General features: G+C 39.3%; 1 protein-coding gene across 1 annotated transcript in view; it reads left to right on the forward strand.

Annotated features, from left to right (window-relative positions):
• The first annotated feature begins 5361 nt into the window (after positions 1 to 5361).
• The window catches only part of LOC101426665 (probable ATP-dependent RNA helicase DDX60), a 94755-nt gene continuing 79148 nt past the window's right edge, over positions 5362 to 20968 (forward strand). The window contains exons 1-2 of the mRNA XM_071208622.1: positions 5362 to 5629; positions 19993 to 20062. Of these exons, the coding sequence (XP_071064723.1) occupies positions 5362 to 5629; positions 19993 to 20062 (338 nt within the window). The remainder of the gene's footprint in view (positions 5630 to 19992; positions 20063 to 20968) is intronic.

The following is a 20968-nucleotide window of genomic DNA, read 5'->3' on the forward strand; positions in this document are numbered from 1 at the left end:
TCAGGCAATCCCCACTCTGTGCTTGCTTTGCACCTAGTTCATCCACCAGCTATGATTCAGGCCTTGCCAGATTGCCTTGTGATTAGTCTGCTACCTTGTCTTTCTCCTGTACACTGAGCTCCTTAAAGTTAGTGGCCTTGAGGATTTTGCTTAGAATAGTTTTGGAATATAGAAAATGCTCAATGAAAGACTGTTGAGTGTATTACTAAATTAATTAAACATCCATAAAATTGAAACTATATTCGTGGGAAGTTTTATGTGCTGACAAAAGCCAGAACCAGAAAGCATTGAAAATTTAAGGATTTTTGGCAAAATAGTGAGCCCTTTCACTTACATTTTCTCATTGGATCTTTACAAATTTTTGCTTTTTTTTAAAGATTTGTTTTTTATTTATTTTTCTCCCCTCCCCCCCCCCATTGTCTGCTCTCTGTGTCCATTCACTGTGTGTTCTTCTGTGACCGCTTCTATCCTTATCAGCGGCACCAGGAATCTGTGTTTCTTTTTGTTGTGTCATCTTGTTGTGTTGGCTCTCTGTGTGTGTGGCACCATTCCTGGGCAGGCTGCACTTTCTTTTGCACTGGGTGGCCCTCTTTACGGGGTGCACTCCTTGCGCATGGGGCTTCCCTACATGGGGGACACCCCTGTGTGGCAGGGCACTCTTTGCACGCATCTGCACTGTGCATGGGCCAGCTCCACACGGGTCAAGGAGGCCCAGGGTTTCAACTGCAGACCTCCCATGTGGTAGGCAGATGCCCTATCCATTGGGCCAAGTTCGCTTCCTACAAATTTTTGCTTTTTGAGGAAAGTTTCAAAGATAAGGGAACCGAGATACAGAGAGGTCAAATGATCACTCACATTATACAGTTATTGCATTTTCCTAATGATAGCAATTTTGGGTTGTGAATCCTAAGAAATTTCAGATATTCAGATATTCTTGGAAGTTGGTAATGGACAATTATCTGCAGAGAGGTGAAGAGTTCTTGGTTAGATGTTTGGAGGAGTGTGAGAATGGATTTCAATAATTAGGGAGAGTGAAAAGACAGCTGATATTGAATAAAGACAAAAATAGAGAGAGCAGTAAGATTATGTTAGGATGGAAAAGACTTGATTATGTTTATACTCTAAGGGGAAGAAGCCATGAGAGAGATGGGAGAAGGAGAAATAGAATAAGGAGAGATAACCTTTAGAGAAAGGTTCTTCTGAGAGGGTATGAGTGGATGAAGTAAGGAATATAGATTAATAGTTTATACAAAAGAGGTGGTGCTATAATTTGAGTTGAACTTTGGATATTAGGTTGGGGCATATGTACTTACATAGGAGGGTGGTAGCAGGAAATTGAGTCTTTTTTGTGCACATGTGGCTTAATCATCCATCTGGGATCCATAAATTTCTAGTAAGTATAGTATCATCAATACAGAAGTCTAGTGTGATGGTCTCTGGAATGTCAAGTAGGTCAGAGTGCAGACTATGTTATGAAGAATAAAGGACATTTAGTAGAGCCCTGCGAGAAAAATGTAAACTGATTCTGACCTTCCTTTTTGGTAGGGGTTGAAAATAAGTGCATTTTCTAGTTCAAGAGCCCCACCAAATGTCAGAGGTTATATTGACCTGTTTCAGGAAATACATTTAGCAAAGTAGGTGCAATGAAATGGACATCCAATTAGCCGTTTTTTGTTTTTTTGGTTTTTTTTTTGGTAGGACATCATTATCTGTTCCCATATTAATGTTAACATATTCTCAGCCTGATATTTGGTTTCCCAACTCTAAGAAAGAAATCTTCTTCTGGAAGAAAATAAGGTTCACCCTATTTTGGAGAAGTAAAGAGTTTATTTTCAATCTTGCAAAAAGGGGTGCACAACCAGAACATGTGGCCGGCACCCTGAACAAAGGAAAATGACACAATTTATATCCCTACGCCTAGCACGCAAGCCCTTCCTCGGTTTCTCCATAGATTGGATACGTCAGAGGTTACTCCCTACCCGAGAGGTCTAACTTTCCCGCTCAAGTCCCCCAGTTTAAGATTAACAGTCCCCCCCATCACATTCCAACCGTTTTGGCTTTTACCTGCTCCTTTTGCCAAATGAGGAATGAATTTTGTGCTGAATTGGTATTGAGTTAGGTCTTTCTTGTGCATCCTTTTTACTGGCTATAGGACTGGCTTAAGCTGGTTTCCTTTGTTTCTGCTTAACCCGAAGTGGGAGACTGAGGCAGTAGGCTGCCAGGTTACATTAATTAATATTTTCTTCCTCCCTGCTTTATATTATCTTTATATGAAAACTAAACTGATCCCCATCTCTCACACACCAACATCCTCGATTAACATTGTCAAAATTCACATACATATTCCCCCGGTTTCCTAAGGTTCCTGAAGGTCCATATTATTCAGGTCCTCCATTTCCTTTGGCATATAAGCTATTTTTTCCCAGAGGAGGGACTAGACTTCTCTAGATGGACTGTGATTAACTGCCTGGAGTCAATGAGCAATGAGGGAGTAGGGACTGATTTAGAGGAACCTAAACTTCAGACTGTGGCACCTACTTCAGGTGAGGTCCTCCCGGCAGCAGGGGCTATTCTCCTCTAGCTGGGGAGGGAGATGCTTTACCAGCCAGGAGGGCTTAAGAGAATTTGGGGTTCAAGTTTCTTAAGCTTGTTTACCTAAATATCACCACCCCAGGGTCTTTTCCTATGAAAATATTTAACACAGAGATCTGTCAAAGTTGTGCAGTCTTTTTCCAGTGCTGCCATTCTTAGAATGGGATTCTAAGCATGATTTTCAGCTTAGGCAGTAGAGATCACCTCTTTAAGAGCTGCCATGGAGGCATTCTGAATTCTATAGCATTCAGTTAAGACCTCTCACCATCTATCATTTTCTATGAAAGTTTTCCAATGTTATTATAGAAGATACTCAATTTCATGCTTAAAATGACCATTGTTCCTATATTTACCCGTGCCACAGCTAAAACGAATTTCTCAACAATGCCTTGCCTTCCACCTGTACTTCATTACAATTAAACACCTAGAAAAGCCTTAGTAATTGTGATCCTGTATGCCAGGGTACTTAGCACCTCTCTTAGCACCAGCTCCAGGATTGCTGTTGACATCAGACTTGGGAAGGAATCAATTCCAAAATCTTATCCCTTTCAGGGTCCACTCCTGGTATCAACTCTCTTAGCCTGGGTTCCCAAGACAGCAAAGCATGAGGCAAAACTTTATGAGTTCCTAAGACATTCAGGAGTGCAATCCCAGTGAATCAAGGGTGAGGGGACAGGGGAAAAAGGCAGAGGCAGAGGCCAGTCCAAGAGTGTTTTGCTGCAGTGGCCACTGCATAGCATCAAGCACCGACAATAACTCAGTGCCTGGGGACCATCTTCCAAGAGGCCGTTTAGAGTAGCGTATCTCAGGGCAATCCCTTCAGGGGAGGGTGGGAGAAAGATTTATGCTCTGCTTGTTAATCCCGTTGGTCACACATTTGCCACATAAGGCATTCACTCCTACACACTTTTGTGTTTCACATGTGTGGATATGCAGTGGGTCCTGAAGTGGTTTAGGTCGCAATGGCGGCAGGGAAATCTTGGAACAGGGAGCAAGAGGCACACGATATAAATATGAGCAAAAGGCTATGAGGCAAAGTGCTATGGGATTTTGCCCTCCCGAGGCCGAAAGATGCCTGTGCAGAGGTGCTTGCCACAGTGCTGGGGGGGAGAAAACAAAGGGTCAAGGACCCTGAAGACAATGTAAGGTGGAAAAGATCTGAAGGGACGTATGTGAGTTTCCTGATACAATTAGAGGAAGCAATTCACAAATCAGTATAAAACAGTTAAACATTAAAAGTACAAATATTTAAATTTTTAGCCTTTTTAGTATTCTAGGCACTCAGTTGGGTGACAAGCTATTAAAGACAAATCACTCTCAGATCCTCTTTTTAGGAACATAAAAATTTAATTTTGTCTTATGTTTTTCTTTTCAAATAATTTGAGGATTATTCATGAGATTTCTTATTCATAGGCCAAGATATTAAAATATTTTGGTGGTACTACTAATGCTACTATTGATTGGGTTTCATTTATCAGAAAATTTTCTATTTACATGTGACTCTGGTGTCAGTCTAAGTACTTACAGCAACTAAGTACCTATACTAAAAGTTTTATCAATTTACTTTGCATATACAGTGGCTTTCTGTATTTGTAAGTTCAATTTCAGAGCAATCACACTTTTTTTTTTAAAGATTTATTTTATTTGTTTCTCTCCCCTTCCCCACCCCCCACCCCCCAGTTGTCTGTTCTCTGTGTCCATTTGCTGTGTGTTCTTCTTTGTCCGCTTCTGTTGTTGTCAGCGGCACGGGAATCTGTGTCTCTTTTCGTTGCGTCATCTTGCTGCGCCAGCTCTCTGTGTGTGCGGTGCCATTCCTGGGCAGGCTGCACTTTCTTTCACGCTGGGCAGCTCTCCTTACGGGGTGCACTCCTTGCGCGTGGGGCTCCCCTACGCGGGGGACACCCCTGCGTGGCAGGGCACTCCTTGTGCGCATCAGCACTGCGCATGGGCCAGCTCCACACGGGTCAAGGAGGCCCGGGGTTTGAACTGTGGACCTCCCATGTGGTAGGCAGACGCCCTATCCATTGGGCCAAGTCTCCTTCCCTCAGAGCAATCACACATTCATACTTTCTTGCATAAGTTGAAGAATGAACATTTTGATGTTGTAAGAAGTTCTGCTCCTTCTTAGCTAACAGTACACTGACATCACAGTTGTCATCCTTGTTACTGCCACTATTACAAACTTTACTATTTAAAAAAGAGGAACAAGTAGCTATTCTGATAGTGCATATATTGCTACAACTGAGAGAATGCATATTTCACAATCTCACTTGAGGCAATGATGAACATAATTGGGCACACAGAAACCAGCAAATATTTAGCTTTAATTGGATGTTGATTCAGTGTAAGCTAGTTTACTATGAGCTCAACTGTGAAAGAAATGAATACAATCTAAATAATATTTGGAATGTTTGAAATGTGTCTTTGAACATTTTCCAAAGGTGAGGTGAACATAGAAATTTTAATATTTTTTTCTACTTTTCTTTGATTAGATCATCCATAAGATGTGTAAGCTATTATTTTCTTTTGTAAAGCAACTTTCATATATATTTTCAGGAATATGTTGCATCCTCCTGTGCAAGTCTGCTTACCCTTTTGAGAGACATCATTGCAAACATGCTGGGAAAGGATTGTGAAAATTATCCTCACTGAGGAAACAGGGATTGAGGAGATTTAGACAGAGAGAAAGTATCAGTCAGAAGCAAACTACATTGAGATATATAATTTTAAATAAACAAGTGATAATAAACAGCTTTGCTTTTGCAGATCATGGCTTCTGCACCTACTTCGCAGTATCAAAAATCAAGCTCTAGTGACAGTGAAAGTGAGAGTGAGATTGAAAGTGATAGCTCTGAAGACAGTGAGTCCACGAAAAGCTTGTCTTCATTTGACCAATCTGAAGAAGATTGTCTGAGCTCTGAAAGCAGAATAGAAGATCCAGCTCCTGAACAATTACAGCATGAGTTTGAAATCAATGACGAGAAAGTTCTCGAAATCGAAACTACAGATATTAGCAGTTGCGATTTACAAAGATCAGGTGAGGCATTATCCATGCACGTATTTTACTATAAATTGGTTCAATAGTAAAAGTAGGACCACTTAACAGTAAAGGATGTCTTTAATTTTTTGGAGTTTAAATGGCCTATTGGATTTTTTTTTTTTAATTTTTTAATTTTTTATTGACTTTGTAATAATATTACATTAAAAATATATATATATGTGAGGTCCCATTCAACCCCACCCCCCCACCCCCCCTCTCCCCCCCCCCAACAACACTCGTTCCCATCATCATGACACATCCATTGGATTTGGTAAGTACATCTTTGGGCACCTCTGCACCTCATATACATTGGTTCACCTCATGGCCCATACTCTCCTCTATTCCATCAAGTGGGCCCTGTGAGGATTTACAATGTCCGGTGATTACCTCTGAAGCACCATCCAGGGCAGCTCCATGTCCCGAAGACGCCTCCACCTCTCATCTCTTCCTGCCTTTCCCCATACCCTTTGTCCATTATGTCCACTTTTCCCAATCCAATGCCACCTCTTCTATGTGGACATTGGATTGGTTGTGTCCATTGCACCTCTATGTCAAGAGGAAGCTCAGATTCCACCTGGATGCTGGATGCAATCCTCCCATTTTCAGTTGTAATCACTCTAGGCTCCATGGTGTGGTGGTTGTCCTTCTTCAACTCCATCTTAGCTGAGTGTGTTAAGTCCAATAAATCAGATTGTAGGTGCTGGAGTCTGTTGAGGCTTAGGATCTGGCTATCACATTGTCAGTCCAGAGATTCAAATCCCCTAAATATATCTTAAACCCCAACATTAACTGCACCTCCAGCACATTAGCATGAAAGTCTTATGAAGGGAGATCCCATCTGAGTCCAGATTCATCACACATAAACACCATTTCCAAAGAGGGGCCATCTGCCCTGGTAGTTAACCCCATCGGCCATGACCATAACTCCCATGGGTCTCTTTAGCCCTCAAAGGAACCAATATCTGGGGGTTGTATCTACTTTATCTGTCTCTCTGACTCTGCTCAGTTGTGCATGAGGGCAAACCTTCTGCCAGCCTCCAGACTCTTTTTTAGAAACTCGTAGCCATATAAACTCATTTCTCCTTTCCATTTCCCCCTTACTTTAGGTCAAACAGCATTTTAAAGTCATGGTATTTTATGTAGACATGGATATTCTGCTGATCCGCATTGAACCTTCCGTATAAGGTCATTTTCCAGTTGCATCATCAGTTGGTAGTTGATAGTGGTCCCTCGTTGCCAGGGAGGCTCATCCCCGGGTGTCATGTCCCGCGCTGGGGGGAAGGCATTGCATTTACATGCTGAGTTTGGCTTCGAGACTGGCCACATTTGAGTAACATGAAGGCTGACAGAAGGACATTCCCAGGCACAAAGTTGCTCTAGGCCTTGTTCTTATTTTGGGTTTATCAGCTCACAAGCATAGTCATTAGCATCTGGGGCTCACTGTTGAACCCTCACTCCCTCCTGGTCCCCACCACTGTACCTGGGAGACTGTCGCTGCTCCCCTAGGGACCACGACAGAGCACCACTGGCCAGGAACCCAGTACCCCCCCTACTGTGGTTTTTAATTGTTGCCACTATGAGTATATCCAAACATTACCATGCACCCTGGACATATGTTCTGTACAGCTCCCTGTCAGTCATATATCACCTGTCATTGGTATCCCATACCAGTATCCCTCCATTGCCATTGTTGAAACACTCTGTGGTCCAGAACTCCCCGAAATTTGAAGCCCAATATAATGTCATGGTCCCTTACTAGGGAATGGCATATAGCGATGAGTTTAAAGGATAGATAAAGAACTTGGATAAAGTTAGATAAAGAACTTAGATAAAGAATGTTGACTTGAAAAAATTCCACATCCTATTTTTTTCTTTTTTTTTTTTTTTTCCCCCCCCTAATTATTCAGCTTTTCTTCACAGGAGTCCTAGACCACAGCAATGTATATATATAATATACAGCACTCCCACACATCCACCAGAAAACCTTTTCCCTTCCACAGTGATACTCTTACGCCCTATTCATATCATATTTACTTAAAGTGATGTACAGAGTCTGAGACATTCGCTTTCTAACAAGGTGACATCTGTGCTTACATTATGGTGCATACTTTAGGATACACAGTTCTTTACATTTTTAGTTATCCTATGTTTTACATTATGGTTTACATTATCAGTCTGTCATCTCCTATATGTTATGGTGTAATATTAAATGTTTTATATCCATCTTTGTGTACTCTCAAGAAACTCCTCTCTTACCCCCCATTTACTTTGGTTCCACATATTTAACGTCCATTTTCCCTTCCACCTTGGTGCCCTCAGTGATAGCCAACCTCCGTTTCCTGAGGAGCCACTTCCAGAGATAGATGGAATAGTGTTCAGGGCCTAACTTGCTCAACTGCCCCAATGCCCTGGGAGCCACCCTTTCTCTCGAGGGATACAGTTCCCTCTATTGGATGGCATTAGTCCTCCCCAGGATGTGGGTCCACCCCCACTCTCACTACTTGGGTTTCTACCCCATGGTGTCACCCACTCTGGCAGAATGAGCATTTAGACATTCCCCAGGAGCCCGTCCTGCATCAGACCCTCCCCTCCGAGCATTCTAAACAGGTAACCCTCTTTATTATATTTTGATATGATTTTCTCGGCATTTTACTCTCCACCAACACCTGACCCTCTCCTGGTTCGTATGCTACCCCTCCCTCCCCCCACTTTTGGGCAACGTTACCCATCCGTCCCTCCCCAGCCACCCTCAAACCCGCAAAGCCCCAACCAAAGGCAACCCCTTGCCCCCCTTTTATCTCTTCTTTGTGTTCATACTTACCACCATCTCGTCTTAAATTCCGCCCCTGCAGACATCGGCTCATATCCTTCCTCCACCCTCCGATTTCCTGCAAGCCTATCGTTCAGTCTCTTGCTATCTAGGGCAGCTTGTTTATTTCATATCATTGAGGTCCTGTAGTATTTGTCCTTCAATGTCTGGGTTGCTTCACTCAACATAAGGTTCTCAAGATTCATCCATGTTATCACATGTGTTTGTAGTGTGTTTGTTCTTACAGCCGAGTAGTATTCCATTGTGTGTATATACCACATTTTATTGATCCACTCGTCTGTTGATGGGCATTTGGGTTGATTCCAACTTTTGGCAATAGTGAACAATGCTGCTATGAACATTGGTGTACATATATTGGTTTGTGTTCTTGTTTTCAGTTCTGCTGGGTATATTCCCAGCAGTGGAATTGCTGGGTCATATGGCAAATCTATGGCTAGTTTTTTGAGAAACCGCCATACTGTTCTCCAGAATGGTTGGATCCTTCTGCATTCCCACCAGCAGTGGATGAGTGTTCCCCTTCCTTCACATCCTCTCCAGCACTTGTATTCTTCTGTTTTTTTCATAGCTGCCAATCTTATGGGTGTAAGATGGTATTTCATTGTGGTTTTGATTTGCATTTCCCTGATAGCTAGAGATTTGGAACATTTTTTCATGTGCTTTCTTGCCATTTGTATTTCTTCTTCGGAGAAGTGTCTGTTTAAGTCTTTTTCCCATTTTTTAAATGGGTTGTTTATCTTTTTATTTTCAAGATATAGGAGTTCTTTATATATGCAAGTTATAAGTTTCTTATCAGATATATGATTGCCAAATATTTTCTCCCACTGTGTGGGCTCCCTTTTTACTTTCTTGACAAACTCCTTTGAGGTGCAGAAGGCTTTAATTTTGAGGAAGTCCCATTTATCTATTAGTTCTTTTGCTGCTCGTGCTTTTGGTGAGATATTCATAAATCCATTACCTATTACAAGGTCCTGTAGATGTTTCCCTACACTGCTTTCTAAGGTTTTTATGGTCTTGGCTCTTATATTTAGGTCTTTGATCCATCTTGAGTTGATCTTTGTATAAGGTGTGAGATGGTAATCCTCTTTCATTCTTCTACATATGGCTATCCAGTTCTCCAGACACCATTTGTTGAATAGGCCACTCTCTCCCAGCTGAGAGGGTTTGGTGGCTTTATCGAATATTATGTGGTTGTATATGTGAGGTTCTATATCAGAGCTTTCAATTCGATTCCATTGGTCTATATGTCTCTCCTTATGCCAATACCATGCTGTTTTCACCACCGTAGCTTTATAGTATGCTTTGAAGTCAGGTAGTGTGATTCCTCCAATTTCGTTTTTCTTTTTCAGTATGTCTTTGGCTATTCGGGGTCTCTTTCCTTTCCAAATAAATTTCATAGTTAGTTTTTCTAGTTCCTTAAAGAAGGCTGCATTGATTTTTATTGGGATTGCATTGAATGTGTAGATCAATTTTGGTAGGATAGACATCTTAATAATGTTCAGTCTTCCTATCCATGAACAAGGAATAGTCTTCCATTTATTTAGGTCTTCTTTGATTTCCTTGAACAATCTTGTATAGTTCTCGGTGTATAAGTTCTTTACCTCTTTAAATTTATTCCTAAGTATTTGATTTTTTTATTTACTATTGTGAATGGTATTTGTTTCTTGATTTCCTCCTGATCTTGCTCATTATTGGTGTACAGAAATGCTACTGATTTTTGCGCATTGATCTTATAACCTGCGACTTTACTAAACTCATTTATGAGTTCTAGAATCTTCGTTGTAGATCTCTCAGGGTTTTCTATGTATAGGATCATGTCATCTGCAAATAATGAAATTTTGACTTCTTCCTTTCCAATTTGAATGCCTTTTATTTCTGGTTCTTGGCTCAGTGCTCGAGCAAGTACTTCTAAGACAATGTTAAATAGGAGCGGCGACAGTGGGCATCCTTGTCTTGTTCCTGAGTTTAGAGGGAAGGAGTCTAGGATTTCTCCATTGTAAACAATATTGGCTTTAGGTTTTTCATATATACTCTTTATCATGTTCAAAAAATTTCCTTGTATTCCAATCATTTGGAGTGTTTTTATCAAGAAAGGGTGCTGTATTTTGTCAAATGCTTTTTCTGCATCAATAGATATAATCATGTGATTTTTTTCCTTCAATCTGTTTATATGGTGTATTACGTTGATTGATTTTCTTATGTTGAACCATCCTTGCATACCTGGGATGAATCCCACTTGGTCGTGGTGTATAATTCGTTTAATGTGTTGTTGAATGCGATTAGCAAGTATTTTGTTAAGTATTTTTGCGTCTAGGTTCATTAGAGAAATTGGTCTGTAATTTTCCTTTCTTGTGATGTCTTTGTTTGGCTTTGGTACTAGGGTAATGTTGGCATCATAGAAGGAGTTGGGTAATGTTCTTTCTGTTTCGATGGTTTGGAATAGTTTCAGCAGGATTGGTGTCAGTTCTTTCCGGAATGTTTTGTAGAATTCACCTGTGAAGCCATCTGGCCCTGGGCTCTTCTTAGTTGGGAGATTTTTAATAACTGATTCTATCTCACTGCTTGTGATTGGTTTGTTAAGATCATCAATTTCTTCTTTTGTCAATATGGGCTGTTTATGTGTTTCTAGGAATTTGTCCATTTCCTCTAGATTGTCATTTTTGTTGGAATATAGTTTTTCAAAATATCCTCTTATGATAGTCTTTATTTCTGTGGGGTCAGTGGTGATATCGCCTTTCTCATTTCTTATTTTTGTATTTGCATCTTCTCTCTTTTTTTCTTTGTTAGTGTTGCTAAAGGTTTGTCAATTTTGTTAATCTTCTCAAAAAACCAGCTCTTGGTCTTGTTTATCTGTTCAAGTGCTTTCTTATTTTCTATTTCATTTAGTTCTGCTCTTATCTTTGTTATTTCCTTCCTTCTTCTTCCTGTTGGGTTACTTTGTTGTTGTTTTTCTAATTCCTTCAAATGTGCAGTTAGTTCTTCAATTTTTGCTCTTTCTTCTTTTTTGATATATGAATTTATGGCTATAAACTTCCCTCTCAGTACTGCTTTTGCTGCATCCCATAAATTTTGGTATGTTGTGTTATCATTATCATTTGTTTCAAGGTAGTCATTGATTTCTTTTGAGATTTCCTCTTTGACCCACTGTTTTTCTAAGAGTGTGTTGTTTAATTTCCAAATCGTGGTGTGAAATCTGGGCTTCTTTCCCTTGCAAATCTCCAGCTTGACTCCACTGTGGTCAGAGATAATGTTTTGTATGATTTCAATCTTTCTGAATTCGTTCAGCCTTTCTTTGTGGCCTAGCATATGATCTATCTTGGAGAATGATCCATGTGCGCTTGAGAAAAATGTATATCCTGCTGTGTTTGGGTGTAGCGATCTATATATGTCTATTAGATCGAGCTCCTCTAATATACTATTCAAATGTTTTGTTTCTTTGGTGATTCTCTTTTGAGATGTTCTGTCCAGAGTTGATAGTGGTGTATTAAAATCCCCCACTATAATTGTAGATGTATCTATTCTTTCACTTAGTTTTTCCAGCGTTTGCCTGACGTATTTAGAGGCACCCTTGTTAGGGGCATAGATATTTATGATTGTTCGATCTTCTTGACAGATTTTCCCTTGGACTAAAATGTAGTATCCTTCTTTGTCTCTCACAATTGTTTCACATTTAAAGTCTATTTTGTCTGATATTAATATAGCTACTCCTGCCTTTTTTTGGTTATTGTTAGCTTGTATGATTGTTTTCCAGCCTTTCACTTTCAATCTCCATGCGTCTCTGGGTCTAAGATGTGTCTCTTGTAGACAGCATATGGATGGGTCATATTTCCTTATCCATTGTCCCAGTCTGAATCTTTTGATAGGTGAGTTTAATCCATTGACATTCAGTGTTATTACTATCAAGGAATTATTTGTGTTAGCCATACTTTGATTGGATTTGTGTTTGTCATATTTTGTTTGTATATTTTTTTTGTCTTTTTTGTTGTTGTTGTTGGTCTTATACTCTCCTCCAACTTTGCCTTTCCTGTTTTTTCCTTTCTTCCTGCAGCACTCCCTTTAGAAATTCTTGAAGGGGAGGTTTCTTGTTGGTATACTCTTTCAGTTTCTGTTTGTCTGCAAATATTTTGAACTCTCCATCATATTTGAATGCTAGTTTAGCTGGATAAAGTATTTTTGGTTGGAAATTTCTTTCCCTTAGTACCTTGACTATATCATACCACTGTTTTCTTGCCTCCATGGTTTCAGAAGAGAAATCAGCACTTAATCTAATTGAGCTTCCCTTGTATGTGATGGTTTTCTTTTCTCTTGCTGCTTTTAGGATTTTCTCTTTGTCTTGAGCCTTGGATAATTTGACAAGTATATGTCTTGGGGTGGGCCTGTTGGGGTTTATGACTTGTGGAGTGCGCTGTGCTTCTTGGATATGTACATCTGTCTCTTTCAGTAGATTTGGGAAGTTTTCAGCCATTATTTCCTGCAACACTCTTTCTGACCCCTTTCCCTTCTCTTCACCTTCTGGAATGCCTATAATACGTATGTTTGAGCGTTTTGCATTGTCATTCAGGTCCCTAAATCCTAATTGGATTTTTTCTATCTTCTTATTGATCCCTTCTACTATCTGATTGATTTCTGATGTACTGTCTTCCACATCACTAATTCTCTGCTCTGTCTCTTCTAGTCTGCTGATATTTGCTGCAAGCGTATTTTTGATTTCTTGAACTGTGGTGTTCATTCCCATCATATCTGTTATGTTTTTGCGTATGTCTGCAATTTCCCCTCCAAGTGATGTCTTCATGTTGTTAACCTCTTTCATTACTGCATCAAATTTGTCGGTGATAAATGTTCTGAGATCTTTCATTGCTTGTGCCAAGTTTTGCTCCCCTTTGTGATTATTGGTTTGTTGATTGGATTCAGCCATGTTTTCCTGATTATTGGTTTGGTTTGTAGATTTTTGTTGCTTTCTGGTCATCTCTTTATTTTGATGAATTTAATCAGTTCCTTAGCTTCTTTGTCTGCTCTTGGAGGTTAATTAGTTGTTATTTTTGCACAGGTGTTATATCTTCTCTTTGTCACTTTTTTCTTCTTATTCTAGTTACTTGTTGTTGGTTGAGTTCACTTTAGAGGAAAGTATTAGTGTTGGGGAAAGGCAATTGTGTAAGCAAGGGAAAAGTGTAAAGTTGTTTTGGTGATGTATGTTAATAAAGCAAGAATATGAGATCTGGAAGGATGGAGGTTAGATTCATGTAGATTGTATAGAGTTATAGCTGTAGGTAGAGTACCTTTTATGAAGTAGATGACTGAATTTGGGAGGAATATGGTATGAACTACACAGCTATTGTTTTCATGAGAGAGGGAAAAAGAAAAGAAAGGTAATAGTTTCAAGAGTGGATAATAGACAGAAAACAGAACAAAGGTATTAGAAATTAAGAGTTAGACACTTTGTGGATCAAAGAACGGAAGGTGGGGGGTGGAATATAGGAGAGACAGTAGATGATAGTGTATATCAAGATGCAGGGGAAGGGGGATAGTGTAGGTAGCCTAAATCAGTTCACACAGAAATGAGGCAGTGGAGGATGGGAAAACCCAGCAAATGTGAGGTGTTCCCTGTAGCACCTATTGTATACTTGAATTAAAGTAAAAATAAGTGGAAGATGAGGGACAAGAGGGAAAGAGAAAACCGAAAAACAAAACAAAACAAAACAAAAAACCTAATTATAATAAAGAAAAAAGAAAGGCAAGAAGAAAGGAAGAAAGAAAAAGAGGATGGGCAAACGGTGGGGAACGGATAGGGAGAAGAGAGATACAGGTACACACGTGTCACAATTGCAACACTATCTAAAACAACAACTTCCCCCCGCTTTGCCCTAAAAACCCCGTCTGTCTGCCCAAATGGGTCTGCAAGCACCTCCCTTCCCACAAACCCCCAATAGGCCGCCCAGGGCCCACGAACTCCCCAGTACTGCAGATGCTCAAAAAAAAAAAAAAACAAAAAAAAAACAAAAAAAACAAAACAAAACAGAAACCCCTCCGCAGGCCCAGCTCCGCCCGCCGTGGAGGCTTGGACCGGCTCTGCCCGGCTCCTCACGCCGCCTTGGCCTGGCCTGGCTCCGCCCAGCTCCGCTCGCTACAGTGGCCCAGCCGGCTCCGGCGTCCACCTCCCGCCACTGCGGCCTGGACCGGCCCTGCCCGGCTCCGTACCCGCCGCGGCCTGACCCGGCCCCGCCCGGCTCCAAACGCTACCGCGGCCCGCAGCGGGGCCTCAACCGGCCCCGCCCGGCTCCAAACGCTACCGCGGCCCGCAGCCGGGGCCTGAACCGGCCCCGCCCGGCTCCAGACGCTACCGCGGCCCGCAGCCGGGGCCTGAACTGGCCCCGCCCGGCTCCAGACGCTACCGCGGCCCGCAGCCGGGGCCTGAACCGGCCCCGCCCGGCTCCAGACGCTACCGCAGCCCGGCTCGGCCTGGCTCGGCCCCGCCCGGCCCCGCTCGCCGCCGGCGCAGCCCGGCCCGGCTCCGGCGTCCGCCGCTGCGGCCCGGCCTGGCTCAGCCCCACCGAGCGGGGCTAGATGCCTCGTCTCCGCCTACCCAAGGAGGGAATCCTCTACAGGTAGCTGGGATCTCCGTGTGTATTTCACAGACGAATCCTCTCTGTTACCTTCCCTCCAAATCGATGTCCAGACACCTCCGGACCAGCAAAAATCCTGAAACAATCCGGTCCCAAAGAGTCTCCAACACCGCCCAGCCGATTCCCTGCAGAAGACCCTAACCGGGATGTTCACTCAGCCGCCATCTTGCCCCCTCTCCAGCCTATTGGATTTTATTGCAACTTTGTTTCCAACAGTTGTTTTCTAACATAATCATATATTTTTAATGTATAAATTTTTTTTTTACAAATTTTAATTTTATAAGTAAATTGAACTAAAATTACACCACTCTTCTTAAGGTAATTGAAAAAAATCTTAGAGTATCACAAAATCTGGGCTGGGGGACACCGATGCAATGGGTTGGAATGCAATAGTTCTTGGTCATTTTGTTCTGAATGAAGAAAGTCATGTAATATGTATAATTTTGTACTTTTTAAGGGCAACACCTTCTCACAATGTTTGTGGTAAGAAAGTACTTTAGATATCAAACATAAGTCTTCCACTTAAGAGACATAAACTGAGAAATAGAGAAACTGTTAGAATCCTGAGGTAAATCTAGTCATGGAACAAAAGAAAGACCTCTTGATTCTCGCGTTTGCTATAGTTTGCTTCATGATGGGACCTTTGCCAAATAGGTATGTTAAAATTTGCAAGAATTTTAATATTTTAACTTTTTTTTTCAACTAGATTACTAGTTTTCTCTTCTAAGACAGTTACTTAAATTATGCGTTCAACTAAACGTGGAGAACAACCTCTTCCCAATTTACTTTTTCTATAACATTAATTGGACTTAATTGGTCAAACTGTAACAGGCCACAAATGTTTTCTGTAGCCAGTTTTTGGTCCCTATATTAAGTAAGAAATAATGTCAAATATCGTACTAAGCTGTGTCTGTTGGACACACAATAATTTGCCTTAGAATTGAAAAATAATTTATCATCTGGAAATTGTTTTTAGTTTATGCTATTTCAGATTTTTAGATTCTTGATCTCTAAACTTTATTATGCACCAGTCAGTAAAATAATATGAAAGCATATGTAAGTGTGTGTTCATATGTAGCATACTCAAAAATAGATATTTTAAAGAGCCAAGAACAATGAAAGTAAATAGATATTCCAGAATATTCTGGATTCTAGCCTTTTCCCCTGCCCAGGACATTGATGGATTGTCTTATGTAGCTCCAGTGGTGAATACATGTCATTATTGAGAACTTGTACCTAAATTATTGGATGTACATTGTATATACAGAGATATTATCTTAGGTTTATAGAGGCATCAACTGGCCCGCAGCATTTAATTTAAAAATACAGAATATGATGGGAGAGAACCTTCTTGCATACTGAACATGGGATGATCAGTGCTCCACATGGTCGTTCTGAGTGTTGGTCAGTGGATGAGTGGTATCAGGATCACCTTAGAGATTTGTTAATAGCGTAAACTTCCAACCCGCTTGATTAGATCTCAATGATGGCACCAGGCAAACAATTCGTAAGGTAAAAATTATCCTTCAATATTTCCTATATCACTAGTAAAAACAACCTTCTTTCTTCCTCTTTTTTCCATCTTCCTCTTTCTTCCTCCTGCCCCTTTCTGAATGTTATTGATGCTGAATTAATGTCCTAGGCTCCTCAAAGCAAATATCATGCAATGGGTTGAGTTAAACAATGGAAATTTATTTGCTTACAGTTTCGAGGCCAGGAAAATGTCCAAATCAAGGCCTCACCAAGGCAATGCTTTCTTCCCGAAGACCAGCTGCCAGCAATCCTTGACTGCTCTGTCACTTGGCAAGGCACAGGCAATGTCAGATGGTCTCTCTTTTCTCCTCAGGGTTTGGCTGATTTGATCTCCTTGCTTCTGTAGTTCTCGCGCTCTGTGTGAATTTCATTCCATTTATAAAGGACCCCAGTAATAGGATTTAAAACCCATCCTGACTAAGATGGGCCACATCTTAACTGAAGGTCCAATTTACAATGGGTTTACACCCACAAGAATGGATTAAATTTAAGACCTTTTTTTCTGAGGTACATAGAACTTCAATCCTCCACAGATCCCTTCAGCTGTCTTTTGACTCCAGCATTAGAAAATATTTTTTCTTGTCCTTTGTTTGAACACCCAATTGAGTAGTTGGAAGACAGTTTCTTGGAAACTGTATTGTTAAAAAAAAAAAGTAGATTCAGCTTTTTTTTGTTATTAGTGTTTCTAGATGAATTTACTTAAGTTGAATATGGTTATATTACGCTTCACTAAAATAAGTTCCTGGATTTTGCATCTCACCTATTGAATCAGTAAATTGCAGGGGAAAAGACTGGGAATCAACATTCTTAATAAGGTTCCCTCATGATTCTGATAATAGAGTTATAATTTAAAAGTGGGTCCAAATGGCTCTGCTTGACTTAAAAGTCTTAAGCAAGAACTTCCTAAATTAAATATCAATATATAAATCTAGTTATACTAAGGTAAAAGAAAAGCAATACCATGCTGAGTTTCCAACATATATCTCAATATTTATAATTATATTAATAAAATTCTGTATATTAACAGATTAAAGGAAAATATTATCCCCTCAATAAATGCAGAAAAATACTTAATAAATTAAACACTCATTTATGATAAAAATATTTCACAAACTAGGAAAAGAAAGAAATGTCTGAAACTTAATAAAAGGATCCTGTTTAAAGTCTATACAAACATCAAAATAAGAGCAAAAATTTTATGTGTTCCAATTAATGTGAGGAACCAGAAAGGATACTATTACCACTATTATTTGATATTATATTGGAAGTTCCATAAGCTCAACAAGACATGAAAACTAAATAAAAGGTGTGAAGATAGCAAAGGAAGAAAGACAAAATAATTGTTATAATAGTCTACACAGAAAAACCAAGAGAACATACACACAAAGAAGAAATTAGAGAAATATTCTGAACATAAAATCAAAACATTTAAAAAATCAAAGCTTATTCTAAGCACCAGCAACGAATAGTTAGAAAAGTTAGTAAAATAAAGGAAACCATTAAAACAGCAACACTACCTAAAACGTACTCAGGAATAAATTTTAAAAATATGTTAAAGAAAAAATAATTTTGAAGCATTATAGAAAAACTCAAATGTACTGAACAAAGGTAGAGATATGCAGGTTAAAGCCTGTGATTGCTCTGTGTCATAAAAATATCATCTCTCCCTGAATTACTCTTTGCTTTCAACATGCATTCAATCTGAATCTACACTTTTATCATGTGTCTACCAAAAAAAAGAAAACAATAGAATATCTTAAGGCTCTTGGAGTAGAGCTAGATTTCTTAAACAAACAAAAACAGTCATTTGAAGACTTCTGTTTTAATTGCAGGAAATGCTAAATAAAATTTTTTAAATGAAAATGAATATATACACCTATATTAGTCAACCAAAAGGAATGCTGATGCAAAGTATCAGAAATCTTTTGGCTTTTATGACGTGTATTTATTTGGGGTAGAAGCTTACAGTTACAAGGCCCTAAGGAGTCCAATTCAAGGTACCATAAGAGATACTTTCTCACCCAAGGTCATTTGCAACGTGTTGAAGCAAGATGGTGGGTGATGTCTGCAAGGGTTCACCTTCCTTCTTCCTCTAAAGGTTCTGTGCTCCCAGGTTCCTCAGATCTCAGCTATAGGCTGGCATAAGGCTCATCTCTCAGGGCTTCTCAGCTGCTCTGTTCTCTTCAGCTGCAAACTATCAGGCTCATCTCTCTCTGGGGCTCTAGGATCAAAGCTCTCTGCTGCATCTTTGGAGCTGTCTCTCTTCCTTCTTCTTCTGTATTCTTCTCTGCATCCACTCCCTGTCCTGGACTGAGCATCCATTTATATAGCCCACCAGGGGGGCAGGGACTCAGTTCTGAGTTGCCCTAATGCCATGGTTGAATCAAAGCCCTAATCTTAGGTTAATAAAGTAAAAGTGAACCTGTGAATTTAATACAATCAAAATGGTATCATGCCCAGAGGAACAGACCAGTTTACAGACCTAATCAATACCTCTTTTTGGAATTCATAAGTAGTTTTAAACTGCCACAACAGCCATATTTAGAAGTATCATTTGGGAAATAATTATAAAATAGCTTTTAGAATGAGAAACCATATATTCTTTATAAATCTGCCCCTTTATATGGTCCTGCATAGCGACTCCATGATACTTAAATATTTTTTTACTAGCCCACAACATCTCTCAATTATGCATAAACTTTAAAGAAAGAGCAATTATTGGAGGATTCAATTAATAAAAGGCACAGTATGAGACTACTTATGACACAACTCAAATTCTTCCAGATCTCTGATTAGTTTTAATATACCTGCTTCCTGCTTTAGGTTCTTATAGAAGAATGTTGTCCTGAGACTTCTCGTACTGAATGAATGACCTTTTTCTTTTCAAAACCTTTTTTTCCTATTTTTTCATATATAGGGAAACTGGAAAATTTTCAGAATATATCAATTCATGGTTTCTCTTCTCATTAGGAGGATAACTTTTGAAGATAAACCCTGTATATATAATATATTTGTAATTAACATATAGATAAATACTAGAAATGGAAAATTTTCAGTTCTCTGTATATTTTTGTCTTTGCATATTTGTAATAATTTATACATATCATTAAGATTCACTTGCCCTGAGAAATTACTAATTTTAGAACTTAAGATAATCCCAATGCTTACTTTGATTATAATTTTTTTAGAGTACATATGTATACATTTTCTCTTTTTGAACATAATCTCTATATTTTTGTTATATGCATATTGACTTTCAGCAATGTATATGCAGTCTTGGGTAAAGTACAAATATACTCAAAGTTAGCAATGGAAATCATTTGTTATCCTATAATTAACTTAAAGTTGTGTATGAAGCAACCTCTTACTTATTTTTAAAGGATTAACTGAATGTGAGAATGTTCTGAAGGAGCTCTCATTGTTGATTTGGGATACTACGTCAAACTCTGTGTAAGTACTGCCAAATTACTCAAAGTTGTGTGTCACTAGAAAAACTTCATTTCATCTCTGTGGCATAATCTTTTAACCAAGAAGTATTTTGTAGAAACTGCTGAGGGATAAGGGTTTCATATTTTTTGAAAATTGGTTAATCTTTTCTTTCCTTGGGAAATGTTAATGGTATATGGCTTTCATTCGGTAGCAAACCGTAGACATACCAAAGAATTTCAAGAGAGGTAAAGATGGAGGAAAAAGTCAACTTTCTTTTAATGTCATGCAAGACAAAATTAACAATTTAATTGGCATTGTATTGCGGTAAACCCAATCATAGTTCTATTTTTACTAAGTTCTGTCTTTACTAATAAAAGTATAAAGAATTTCAAAATATTATGCAAATTTCATGAAATTGTCTTTGGTATATTTTGGCTAATGTCTAAAATTATGTAATTTTAGCAAGAAAGAATACACTGAACCCGTGTACTAGTTAATTCCCTCTGTACTTATTTTTTGTGTACCTGTTAACATACTAGGCACTGGAGATACAATAATAAAGAAAGTAAACAATGTTTCTGCCATTGATGGGTCATTGAATCTGATCTCATGGCATTTTATACATATTCCAGTTTTCTAAATTAGTTTAGAATACATGTACTCTAGCAACAATTTTATATAATTACAAAACAAAACAACCAAAACATCGTTTACAAATAGTATAGCAGTTTTAAAGTACATAGTAGGATGGAGGTATAATTCAGTTCTAATAAGTTTATAGATATTTATCTCATTAATCCTCCCCATAACTATACAAATGAAGAACTGTTTTTTTTTTTTTTTAAGATTTATTTATTTAGTTATTTCTCTCCCCTTCCCCCCACCCCGGTTGTCTGTTCTCTGTGTCTATTTGATGCATTGTCTTTG

The sequence above is a fragment of the Dasypus novemcinctus genome, chromosome 1 (assembly GCF_030445035.2).
Source record: "Dasypus novemcinctus isolate mDasNov1 chromosome 1, mDasNov1.1.hap2, whole genome shotgun sequence".
Taxonomy (NCBI): domain Eukaryota; kingdom Metazoa; phylum Chordata; class Mammalia; order Cingulata; family Dasypodidae; genus Dasypus; species Dasypus novemcinctus.